We start from the raw sequence: 13,650 nt of genomic DNA on the forward strand, positions 1-13,650 counted from the left end.
AGAATGTGGATGCGATTTCCCTTAGTTAGCATCCAAGCTTACGTCTTTATAATTATTAAACTGTATAAATTCATTCTTTAACTCCGGTCTGCATCGTGCAGACATGGGTGTAAAAGTCTCATTTTAGCTATTAAATGTAGTTTTTAAGTACATCTGAGTTTTCATTTGGGGCCTCCGGCTGCGGGACATGTAATTCACTTCAACAAATATTATAACAATAATAACAAATAATAACAACAATCAACAAATACAAAATTTATCAATTAAACTACGTACATAATAATTATAATTTTTGAATGAAATGTGCTTTATGTTCTAACGGTACCAAACGACTGCACGTGGCACCTGCGGACAGCGTAAACTGGTTTATTCTGGTTTTGTGCGTGTTTCCACTTTCCACTATTAAGTGACGATTTATTTATTTGTTTTGTTTCGTAATTATTATGGTCAAATATTAATTATGAAACAAATTATTATGGACACGATATTTTATTGTTTCACGGTAGTCGCCTTGTCGTTTGCTCAAGGACGTAAAATTGAATGATATATTTTTTTTTATAAAGTCAAAACCATTTTCTTTCAAATGAAAACTTGTTTTTATTGAAAACAAAAGTTTTGCTAGGAATAAGTATAAAATTAAGACGATACACAAAAAAAAATCTACTGCTTGGCGGGCGGAGTCTAATAGCTCGCTGCGTGCGCGAAGTCATTCTTGCAAACTCGCCGCGCTGCCGCTGGCCGACTCGGGACAAACATGTATGGAGTCGTCATACAGTTATAATATTCTTATACATATATTTAATTGTTGATTTACTGGTTTTATTTTCTTGCTTATAAACAAATAATCTTCTTTTTAACAACTACTTAGACATTATTAATAATTATTATTATTTCGTAATGTTTACTTTATTACAAAATAATACAGGTTATAAATAATCTTAAAATAACAAAAAATATTGTTACTCTGAAAAAATGAAATGGTACTCAATAACGCGGACTACTGAATGGATTTAGATAGAATTTGATGCTGACGTAGATATTACGTCATGCCCAGAAATGAAAGGTAATATTTCTGAAAGAAGTTATAAACCCTAATTCTTCTCAGTCAAAGTCAAGAGTGGAAGATATCACTAATACAGTAAAACTGATGCGAAACTTTGGATGTTAATTTGTATATTTTTTTGTTAGTTGTTACTTAATCACGTCAAGACTACATTACCAATTTTGATAAAATATAGCTAATTGCCTGGATTTACACATAGGATACTTTTTATCCGAACTGAACACTTCTGTGGGATAAGACAGGATTCACGATATAATCTAATTCCACGCGGGCAAAGCCGCGGTCGGAATGATATTTTTTTAAATAAAAAAATTGTTTAAAAAAAACACAAAATATATTGACGCATGTATTTATTTTTTGCACTCTATTATAATTGTAATTATTCATTACAAATAATCAAAATAAAATAGCCAGAACAAAGTTAGGCCCTGGTAGGGTAGGTAGGCAGGTACAGCAATGTGAGACGAACACTGGCTTATTTATACCAATAATAATGTATTATAAACATTAAATTAAATTTACTTTCTAACAACAAAAATACATAATATTAGCTAATGTGAAAGCGAATCAACCAATCATCCCACAAAAATGAAATGTGCACACAAATATTCATCCAAATCGGTTCATGTCATTAGGAGGAGTGACTGCAGCGCCATCTTCCGGGCCCAATTGTGTTTCCAGATCACCCAGGAACTCAATTTAATATACTTACACAAAATTTTTCGAAATGAAAACTCACATTACTATGTAAATATGAATATAAACCTGTTTTATTACTAAGCAATTTCCCGCACAGGTGTAGTAAGTATAAATGAAATAAATATCAACATCAAATTCTTTATACAACATACTTATCTACCACCTTCTAAGAAATGTAATTCTTGAAATTATTTCGTATTTTTTTTAAATATAATACTACTCCAATGAGCTCCTGTTCCATATTATGTCCGCCATACTTCCACTAAGTTCACCATGATTTTTTATTTCTTTGCACTTTGTTGCTTTTTGCTAAAAATGAAATCATGCGATAAAACCAGTAGAGCTTTGATAACATACATTTTTGACTGAATAAAGGTACTTACGAAGGAGTGGATTCACATTGTGAACAATCAGTGGGTTTATTTTCCTTCTGGATTCCGGATTTCTGAACAGATTATTTATGCTATAAATGAAAAAATCTTACACATTCGTTATGTACTTAAAACAGGGGTACATATCAAACATCGTCTATAATACAATTATCATCAAATTTAAAATAAAACCAACTTACTTCATTAATTTGTTCCAATTGTAAGCATTCTTTTTCCTCCAACCTTTATGTTTCTTCTTCTTATTTTCTTTATTGTCCCCATTTGTCTCATTTTGTCTTATCGTGTTGTCACCCTTTTTTACGATTGCGCGAGCGACACAAGTTCCCCGTGTGACGGCCGTAGCGGGAATGACTCGTGCAGCGATCGGGGTAGGAAGGTACAGGGCGGCTCTCGCTATATTGGCTGGTCGCGCGCTAATTTCAAGTATTTCTTGTTTATTTCAAAACCATCGCATATTTCAAAATTCTAAATCGGTAGACGTATAGGTTGTATATTTTATAGTTAATATCCAAAAAGTCGTAACTTTACGTTTGTTATTTTGAAGATGCCAGAGATTTAAAAAAAATAATAATGATAACTTTGTATTTTTTTTCTATCGAGAAAATATCATGGAATCATGTTTCTAAAACGGTAGACGTATTGTGTTACTATTGAACTTTCTTGTCAAGAATTTTCATCACGACAACTTTAATAATATAAAAATTACGAAGGTTTGAAAAGGGCCGTAAATGTTAGAAAAATTAATTCATCACCTTAAATAGTAATGTTAGGATATCGAAACATTTTTGTATAGGCCAGAACGATATAGTGGAAACGCGCTCTAAGATCTGAGTAATATACACACCATACTACATATGCAAAAATTTCTCCAAGCTAATTTACCTGTATTTTACCTATTTTAATTATTAAACATTTGAACTATCGATCCTTATCATATCAAATAAAATATTCATTGTTCTGTAATGTTTAAGTGAATTTAGTTGTCCGGGAAATTCCGGTTTGGTAAAATTCAATGTGTATTAATGGAAACTTGTCAATCTTAGTCTTGAATTGCTTATTATTTGCTTATGTTTAGGTTTATATTATGACATTTAATAAATAATTTAGGTATTCTATATTAATATTTAACTTAAAACTTTAAAATATAATCTATAAATCACTTTTCAATTGTTTGCATTGTATTGTACCATTTTCTATATTAGTTTCAAAAAGAAAAGCACAAAATCTAATATGTATATTTACTGATTAGTCCATCCAAACAAGATTCAGATCTATTTACATCGACTTGCACTTGCCATACAGAATTACCAATTCTACGAACGAATTGAAATTCTTTCCGTTTTCGAAGAAGCAATCCAGTTGAGAGCTGGTTGTTTATACATTGAGATGAAAGAATAGATAAATGAAATAAACAACAGCACTTGGAGTATTCATAGACCCTCATTACAACATGATTTCCGGCTTGATGCCGTCCGCGGAATTTATCCCTCGTGCGCCATTTTGCCGCGGATTAAAGTTAAAGAGTATGGTTTTAGTTTGGAACCAGATTTCTTGCCAGAGAATAATGGCTATAATGATGTAATAATATTTTTCATAAGTATGTTCGGCGGGTAATTTATTGGGACAATTAATGTGGTTATTTAGAACAAGTTATCATCATGATATTATAGGTCATATTTTAATAAAATAAATGTTCAAAATAGTTAAAATAAAAAATCGACATTAAAATAATGAATAAATAACGTTTTAAATCAGTTTAAAGCTGTCCTTATTAAAAAAACTTCTTTTTCAATACCGATAGCAAAACCCCAGAGTTGCGATAATGAAACTGCGAAAAATGATATCAGAGAAGAAGGCTTTGTTTGTGTATTTAGAGGCACACCCAATACCCCATGCATTCCAAACTACAGACCACAGTTTTTTCAATAAATTTAAAGCGGGTAGCTGAATAAAAACAATAGTGTGTGAATTTCGGACGTAAAGCCTCGAAAGTTCTTCCATTGTTAGTCGCAAAGCGTAGCGCGGTCCCTGGGGGCCTCCGCGGACGGAAAAAATTTGCCTGCGATATATATGTTAGGAGATGTAACTAAAATTTGATTTGGATATAGTTTTGTTATGGCTTTGTTCAACTGTTGGGTTGATAGTTTTTAATGATTTAGGTCGAGTGTAGTTAGTTGTACGTTGAAATAACTGGATTTCAAAAGATTTGTGTGTGATTTAAAAAATTTCGTAAATGTTATTTTTTTTTACAATTATGCTTTTTATTCGTGTCCATTCCCTTTTCATTGTTTAATTTCGTACCTTTAACAATAATTTCTAATAACTGAATATATTTATAGTATGTGCGTTACGAGTTAACTAATATAGCGTCTAAAAATATATCTAGAAATAACATTTAGAAATTTGTCGGAAAGTAAGTGAAAAATCCCAACTTAAGTACAACAATAGTACTTAACACTTATGTTATAACAATTAATCTAAGATATTACAAGTTATCTCAATGCAACTAAACTTAAATTGAATAAGTTGTGTTACGGTGCAAGTTTGGTAGCTGGTCGCACTTAGGAGTTGCTAATCGTTGAACTAAGTTGAACCACTTGATGCTTACGTCATAACTTGAGTTTCGGCTTTGATAAATATTGAAGAGGTTCAACCGTGTTACTATCTAATTCTAATCTATAACTTGCTTGAGAGAGACTTATTGGTTAAGTTTTCGGGTCAAATAATATTAATTTATGCTGTTAAAATATGTTTTGTAAAGAATTGGTATTTACCGTGTTGCAGGGTATGAAAAGCTAAAGCATATAGATGAAATAGAATAGAAATCTTACACATAGTTTATGTACCTAGATCACCACGTATTACGTATTAAGGTCTGAATTATCATACAAGAAAATATACGCAATATGAAAATTTAGCAATCAAACATTTTTTTTTTGAGAATATAAATGAATCTAATATTAAAAAAAAACGAATATAGTGTTTCACCATCCATCTCATCCAATTTATCCTCTTTACACCGGAAATTACAAGACAAAATTAGCATAATATTAAATTACACATAATAAACAGCAAAGATAAAAATAAAACAATATATTTAGAGATTTCTCCCGAAATATAAAGTGTCGGGGAATTTTCCCGACCTTTCGGCCTCCACTCGGCCATCTTACGGCGAGACTAAATCTACATAAATTAATTGATATTTATGAAATTCTGATACGGGGATATTAAATGTATTATGTATGCTATTAATATGGATTAATTGCGTTAAGCGGGGAACTTCCGATGAGTTTCCTTAAGTATATTAATTTTATTTCTGTACCAAGGGCGCGACTTTATTTGGATTTAAAAGATTATTTGTAGGGAAAAGTTATTTCTTTCAGAAACAAATTAAACACTGTACTGTTGTATTATTTTACAACGACAAAATTAACAAAAACGGATGGATTCTCTCAAATACAAATTTTTATTTAATTTCACACGTTGTAGAAGTTATCTCTACTAATTTAGATTAATTGAAAAATGCGGTTATCTTAGGAACTGTTAGTTTAAATTGGAACAATAATTTAGTGTGTGATTAGTTTCACTTATTTAAAGAACGCAAGGACACAACCCAACATTAATAGGTATAGGAACGGATCTATAAAGAAAAAAAATTGGTTATCTGTAAAGTCGGTTTACTGACGATAGTTGAATGTGACCACGTCTTAAGGCCGATTGTGCTTCTTTATCGCTCGTTCCGCGCTCTCGCTTGCATGGAACGCCTCAGAGCGAGGTAACGCAGCATGAGTCATGTTTTTTCGTGCGTGCATCCGGCTTTATCGAATTATAAGACGTTGTCATGTCAAAAAGAGCGTTAGCGTTGCCTACAAACCTGCTAGCGCTGTAACGTCGCTAGCTTATTTGTCGGTACATTACTGGCACCGTAGCGCAGCGTTCTATTCGACAAAGCCATAAGTTTCCTACTAATAACATTATTAGTAGGAAACTGTGTGTGGCTACATGGCTGTATAGCCATGAAGCCATTTATCACAAAAAACGTCTCTGACCCAGACACAGCTCTCCCGCTGTCCCTCTCACCGGTGGTGGTGTGTGTGCTGGCGAGCAGCGCGCTGCTGGGCGCGGCCGTGTGCGCCGCGCTCGCTGCTGCGTACCGCCGCCGCGCGCGGGACAAGCCGCCCAACGAGTGAGTGGAACACAGTAAACACAACACAAACAGTAGGGAAACTCCCTACAAAACTACTATATTTAGAAATTTCTCTCGAACGCTTGAAACAGTAACATTCACACAAACATACCGAAGTTCCGTTTCCTTGTTACTCTTTCTCAATCCTTTCCATTATTTCTTTCGTCAATTGTTTATACTTTCCACTTCTCTTTAAGGTTAGCTAACCGTAACAGTAAAGGCGTAATATCTGCAAACAAACTTGCGCTTCTGCAAATATTCACGGGTGGAGATAGTGCTTACCATCAGGCGCCCCGCTATCTCCTTTGTCGACGATAACATAGAAAAATGCGCATCGACTTTTATTACCGAGACTTTTAAGCGGACTACCGCATTCCTATGCATCTTTTAAATCCTTTGATTGTGTGAGTTAACTGTTTGGAACGATTTGTAGGGAGTTTTGCTACTGTTCATGTTCTGTTTACTGCCGTATTGTATGTTATTGCTTACTTAAACCTACTTAAAGCATTATACGTATGTATTATTATGTCAATGCTTGTATATAATATTATTTATTTAAATAGAAACAGGATTATCAGCTTCCATAAGAGTGGATGGATAAACTTGGTCGTATTTAGTGAGACAAAGCCCTAAATTTTTACTTTGCAATTTCATTTTTACTAGTTTCCAATGCATCCTAATTTCCTTTATTCTTCACAGTATTTCCAATATTTCCATTTTTATTACAGTCACCAATTATTTCGGTAGGAAATATTCGCTTCATCCTTATACCTCCATCATAGTTATACTATCAAATATTTCAATACAAAATATACCTCTTTCTACCAAATACCACTTCACATTTCTCTCTCCCAGCAACGCGCTATACACAGAGGACAGTATCGATTCGTTCCCGAAGCGAGATCACATCAACTCGTACGCAGCATCCCCGAAGATCGACTACAGCAGCCAGTTTGAGATCAAATTGGATCCAGATGAAGATCCTGATATCATTCCTGTACATTATGGTAAGATGTTATAAGAAATTTATAATTGTTCTGTTCTACCAAAAACAGACGTAGGTTCTTCTGATTATTCGATTTCCCGAACCGGTTGAGGTTTGTAGCTTATGTAAAAGGAATGTTCCGGTAAAATATAAGGCAAATGTAATAACATTTTTATAAGGTAGGCAGACGGTACATTTAAATTTGTCGTGGTAGTATTACTATTGAATTTTATATTATTAGGAAAATTGGACATAAATTGATGTGCGTTTCTTATGTGTTAAGTTTTTTTCTGATTATCTTATAGACAATCCTTAAAGTTTTTCCTATAGACTTATCAATGTTTACTAAGAACCTCAAAACTTCTGCCATTAATTTTCTTAAAATATATGATTGGCATTAGAATTTTTAATCCCAAAGATTTTTAAAACAAATTGATCAAAAGTGTTTATCAAAGTGTAATTTATTTGTTTAACTTTTTAACTTTACCCAGTGTTGTAAATCTAACGTTTCAACGAATAAATCAAAGTGGCGGTCATCTAGATAATAGCCAATTAATGTTTTGATTGCTTTTTGCGTATCGCTTACGTTTAGAAAGTGGAGAGTATTGAACTGGGGGAAAATTGAATTGGAAAAGCTTTTTGGATAACACAATCTATTGATAACAAATATTTTCTAAATTTAGGGCTTTTTCAATATACTATATGGGCATTGCGGTAACCTAAATTAATATTTGCTTCTTAAGTATCATCGTGGATGGTTTTATTGTTTATAGTTATTATAATAAACTGGTGGTTCGCCCCGGCTTCGCCCGTGGTACTTACATGTTTAAACTATCCTATCTCTCAAGTTGGGTCGAACTGCACATGGTGTGCGAATTTTATTATAATCGGTTAAGTGGTTTAGGAGTCCATTGAGGACAAACATTGTGACACGAGATTTATATATATTAAGATGGATCAAATTTGAATGTCATTTTGATGATTAAACTTTATGACCCTAACTTTTTTTTTTAATGTATAGTAATTTGCCATATTTTATGAAAATATAGGCAATTGATCTCAGAATGAGTCAATTTTGTATTACATACATAAATTAAAATTTTGAGGATCGTTTTTTTAGTTTTTATTTATTTATGTTTAGATGTAACTGCTCTATCACTTTCTGCTTAGAATATGTTTTAATTTGTAATTAATGCTCTAATGAAATGAATATTGTCATAGATAAGAAGAGAATAGAAATAGAAGAATACAAGACGTGTGTGGTGGAGAGCGACACGTTGCGGATATACAACGATCGAGATTTTAATAGTGTAGCTAATAATTATGTGAGTATTTTGTTATAAGTGTAGTTAATTAATTTTGTTTTCTATAGTATGTGTAGTAAATAAATAAATAAAAATAGTTAAATAATAGCTAGATTATAAGAAAGTAGAAGGAAAGAAAATTTTACTTTCAAAATATTTAATAAGTTGTTATGTGTCTGTCTGTGCAATTGTAGCTCTCAAACGAATGGGCCGATTTATTTTGCATGTGGTGATTTTTCGCAATGCTTGATGAAACTCAGTCAAAAATGGCGATCATCACAAAATTTCAGATTAAATATTTTATCAATACGAGTTTCACTATTTAAATACTGTTAACTATGTCAAATTCAAGATGACCAGTACACAAAATTGGGTTAACTTTTAATTTAATTTTTCTCATTTTTTTATGATCTCTTATGATTTATGTTCATTAACAACTTACAAATTATTAATTCTCAAACATAACCCTATTTCTCCGGCAGAACATATCAGTAGTGAACCGCGGAGTGACCGCCCGCGCGGCCGCCATTGCTGCAGCTCTGCCTGCTGTGAGAGAGAGCTGCATATAGACCTTATTATACATTGATTTACTGCTACAGTATGGGGAATAGATATAAAAACATAATACAGTGAAACTTGGTTAAATGAGACCTGGATAAGTGAGAAACCTCCATAACTGAAACTCATGCTGAGGTCCCAACACTTTGGCACTGAATTACCTCTGTTAGTGGGACGAGGTAAACCTCTATGTCTGGGATTTGTTCTTTCGATTTATCATCATAGTTACCTCTATAACTGTATATCAGACAGATGGTCCTGTGGTCAGAAGAAGCTGCATAGAGATTATAATTATACTGTTTACTGCTGCAGTATGGGAAAATTTAGAAATGGGATTGGTCCCTCCTGATTCCTACCAAGATATATTAAGTATGTACAGATAGAAAGAAAAAACAACTAAGTGCAAGCTTTGGGCTGGAACTTACGTAAGTAAAATCAAGACGGTTTTCAATATGGGAAAATAGATACTGGTTTGGATATTGATAGCAGTTTTGAAAGGAAACATATTATAAGGAAGCGTGGATTGGAAATGTGGAAAGTGGTATAGGGATATATTATATTACAGTACACATGAATTGATTATTGATATCAGTTTTGAAAGACTTTGTGATTTTGATTCTTTCATCAATTCGTGTTATATATATTTTGCCATTAAGTAATTTGTAATTTTCAAGTGCGTTTTCCCATGAAATGTACAGTACTGTTGCTGTAAATCATTCACACCTAACCTCCTTCCTACCTCCTCACTACTTAATAAAACTACATTCTGTACATTAGTAGTTATGATAGTATGTAAAGATAGTTTAACATAAGTACGTGACGTCATAGCATACAAGATCTATGTATGTATGCGAATTATGATTGTTTCTATATGTTACAGTTAAAACGCATTTTGCCTAGTTAAAACTAGTTCCAACTGGGGAAAGTGCGTTGTTACGAAAAATGAGTTTTAACTGTAACAATAAAAATAGATAACATGGAGTTTCATATTATGCACGGATTGTAATTGCTCAAGAAAGGTGTTATCTTATCATGCACGAATTGCCAAAATGTAAAACATGGTTCTAACGTAAGTATATTATAGATATTATAAATGTATTCAGGTATAAGTACACAAATTAAAATAATTACAAATTCTGTTTTATTCGGTAAATTTGTAAATAGGTAGATAAGCGAAAAAATTCACTAAGAATAAAAATTATATCACTTTTCTTTAAGAGCATTATTGTATGATAATTAAGTAGGTAAGTTTTATTGTTCAAAATCATGGCTTAAATACTCTTTTATTTCATAAACAAATTAATTTTGTCAATTAACTATTTTCTGCTGTTTCTTTTAAATTTGATGTATTAGTGAGCTAGATATCAAAGGGATAGATTTTAAATTATTATTGCATATTAAATCTTACTATTAATATCTCTAGGGAAATTAAATTTTCGTAAACATTTGGGATCAGGTTAAATTAATACGAGTAGATCTCTTCCGGATTAAGCAATAAGGTAATAGCAAAATAATTAAATACAGTTAAACAGGAAATGTCGAAAATAAAATGTATTTAATTTTAATGCGTAAGGCATTATAGGGATAAATATTTTTCTGGATTATTTTATGCTGATAATACTAGTTTTACCCAAATTTTTTTTTTCATACAATTTCTAAACCTGACGTTTTTCTCGTATATATATTTCAAAATTATTTTTAAATTAATGGCAATGCCAATGTCTGTGTCCAATATGAACGGAACAATCAGATTTCTTATAATTTCCTTGATAAAATCTCAAAAAATCAAAAGTCCAAGTTTTTCATACTGTAATTTCACACTTGAATTTAAGATAGATAGGCAATTACTTATAGATATTATGTAAATAAATGGTCTATGTATATTTATTTTTTTTTCAAAATAATAGGCTTTCTAAATTCGATTAATTATTATGCTTTTCGATTGTGAATTAGTTTTCAGTTCATTAACTTTATATATTTTAATAAATTAAAGGCTGATTTATTATAGTTTAATAGTTTTGTAATTATATTCATTGTGCATTTAATTGAATATTATTTAAGGTAAAGTGAATTAATGAATAATTTTAAGAAATCAGTTGTAATGTGAATATTTTATCTAGAAATAAGAATTGAATGCTCTTTTAATATCAATGATATCAATTGAAGTTGTTAATAATTGTTTAATGTGTGAGAATTTATCGATTTTAATGAATGTAATTGTATGTATTTTCCCTTTATTTATTACTTGTATAAAAATATATGTTATTGTGTATAATATTAAGTCATTGTTTGAATATTGAGATGTTTAGGTTATGCTTGCACGTTGTCAATTTTAATTAATAATTATATGAATTGTTTAAATATTGTCGGTGCGTCCAAAGTGAAGTTAAAAGGTTTTTTTTTATGCATAATGAAAATTTCTAATATGGTAATTATTTGTTTTTTGTTTGTTTGAAAACGGTATTATTTCTGTGTTCATATTATAATATTACAAATTGAAATATTGTGAACTTTAATTATTCATATAAAAATAGTTTATTTTTTTCCTTTACATTATTACGACCTATTTTTTACGCGAATATGCAGTATTATTTTATTGTAATTATTCCAAAGGGTTTTGTTTCTTACGTTGGAAATTTAAACGTTTGTTACGAATTTAAAATTGTTGTAGAATATTGTTTTAGGAAATCGACTGACGTCTAATTAAGTGATATTGTAACGACGATTGTGAAAGTTTTCATAATAAAATATCTGTAAAGTTTATTTGCATTTTATTTACTCACCTTTTTCTCCCTTCAAACCTATGTTACATGTACATGATCATAATATGCATTCTAATATATAAAATTCTCCTGTCACAATGTTAGTTACCATAGGTAGGTACTCATACCTCATTTCATCATTATAGATATTTACTCAATGTAATGAAGTGATTAATAGGTACATCAAAATACACTCAAAACCTAATATTTAAATTAAAAACTGCTTAAACAATTTTTTAATTTTAAGTTATAATTTTAAATACTACAATTATGGTTTTTTTAAATTTGACAGAAGCGATCTTATGCATTGATTTACTTGGTATAATTAATTGGTATAATTCCTAAAACGGATTTATTTCCTTATTAGGTATTTCTGCTTATTTAGAATTCTAAGAGAGACCTAATCTCATGATTGATAAATAAAAATAAATAAATTGTGCCTACTAGCATTGAAAGTAGATAATATGTTTCAGTAGAAAAGATTAAACCTGTACCTAGGGAGGTATTATATTTCTATTTTTCTGACAGCGCCTTTGAGGTCAAAGGGAATTATCAAGAAGTAAATTAATACCATAAAATCACTGTTAAAAAGTTAAAAAAAGACACAAGAAACATACTTTCATACATTATTCATACATACATTCTTTTAAACATATTTTAATATTTATTAAAACAACGTGGTCTCAAGCGCGGATCCAGGGGGGGGGTCACGGGGTCATGACCCCCCCCTGGGCTATGTCCACGACCTAAGTGGACCACTAATTTAATATTAACTTTTTTAAATTAACAAATTAATACTGTTCAACATGATGTTTTTATTGAATTTTGAGACATAAAAGTAATATAGAACAATGAAATCAATTACAAACGGTAACGGAAGAGAATATAACAAAAATTATAGAAAAAGTTTATTAGGGTCGACCTGTGGTCGTAATTAAAGGACAAAAAACAGGTTTTTCGATTTTTAAAAAAATTTATAACTGCGGAATAAAGTGTAATGGTAAAGTTGTATGTAATTAATTTTTTTTCTACAACTTTTGCTGTTACACTTTTCACACAAAACCTCAAATATCGAAATATCCCAGGTCGTGGATAAGACATAAAATAGCAAATTTTTTTTTAAATGAACAATAGAAAATACAGCCAAATTACAACAAAAAATCGGCCAAATGCGCGTCGGACTCGCGCACCGAGGACTCCGAGCAAACATATTTTTTCATTATGTTGTATCTTACAATTTTATTTAAAGGATTTTTTTCTTTATCTCTGCTTGTAAGTGTTGCTTTTAACCAAATTTTTAAGACTGTGTTCACGGGAAGTACCTTGTAGGTTTTGATTGATTGATTCCCTTGCAAGTATAGTTGTGAATTACAGAATATGTTTACGGGACAGGGTGCTCCCTGCAGGTATTGATTCCCTTGCTAATGTCGAAATCCTAAGGTCTACGGTCCCTTGATGCTGTGAAAAATTCAAACGTTTTAGCCAACGCAATCAAAAGATGCAGCTGTAAATGCTGAAATTTTTCGCAAAATTCGACACTCCCTAAGAAATCAAAACCTACAGGGTAGTTCCCGAGTACACAGAGTCATGAAATTTAGTACAATCAAACGTCTTATAACGCAGACTAGCTTACCACCCGCGGCTTCGCCCGCTTTCTCTAAATCCTTATAAATTATATACTATTCCCCTTGAATCACTCTA

General features: G+C 31.4%; 1 protein-coding gene and 1 long non-coding RNA gene across 3 annotated transcripts in view; one reads left to right on the plus strand and one right to left on the minus strand.

Moving 5' to 3' along the window:
- The window catches only part of LOC149480209 (adhesion molecule nephrin-like), an 84,714-nt gene extending 73,698 nt beyond the window's left edge, over nt 1-11,016 (plus strand). The window contains exons 14-18 of one of the 2 annotated variants that reach the window (XM_089706956.1): nt 6,208-6,340; nt 7,196-7,347; nt 8,547-8,650; nt 9,112-9,258; nt 9,436-11,016. In XM_089706956.1, the coding sequence (XP_089563082.1) occupies nt 6,208-6,340; nt 7,196-7,347; nt 8,547-8,650; nt 9,112-9,198 (476 nt within the window). In that variant the 3' untranslated portion in view covers nt 9,199-9,258; nt 9,436-11,016. Of the gene's footprint in view, nt 1-6,207; nt 6,341-7,195; nt 7,348-8,546; nt 8,651-9,111; nt 9,259-9,435 lie in introns of those variants that run through there. The other variant, XM_089706957.1, reaches the window with a different exon arrangement.
- On the minus strand, nt 970-2,690 carry LOC149480211 (uncharacterized). The gene is made up of 3 exons (XR_016317085.1): nt 2,334-2,690; nt 2,146-2,207; nt 970-2,071 (listed from the first exon to the last, which is right to left on the minus strand). It is a non-coding gene; the product is annotated as an uncharacterized LOC149480211 (long non-coding RNA).
- Nucleotides 11,017-13,650: the final 2,634 nt, after the last annotated feature.

The sequence above is a fragment of the Colias philodice genome, chromosome 18, assembly GCF_061535455.1.
Source record: "Colias philodice isolate Cphi_HAF_F1 chromosome 18, ilColPhil1 Martin Lab GWU primary, whole genome shotgun sequence".
Lineage (NCBI taxonomy): Eukaryota > Metazoa > Arthropoda > Insecta > Lepidoptera > Pieridae > Colias > Colias philodice.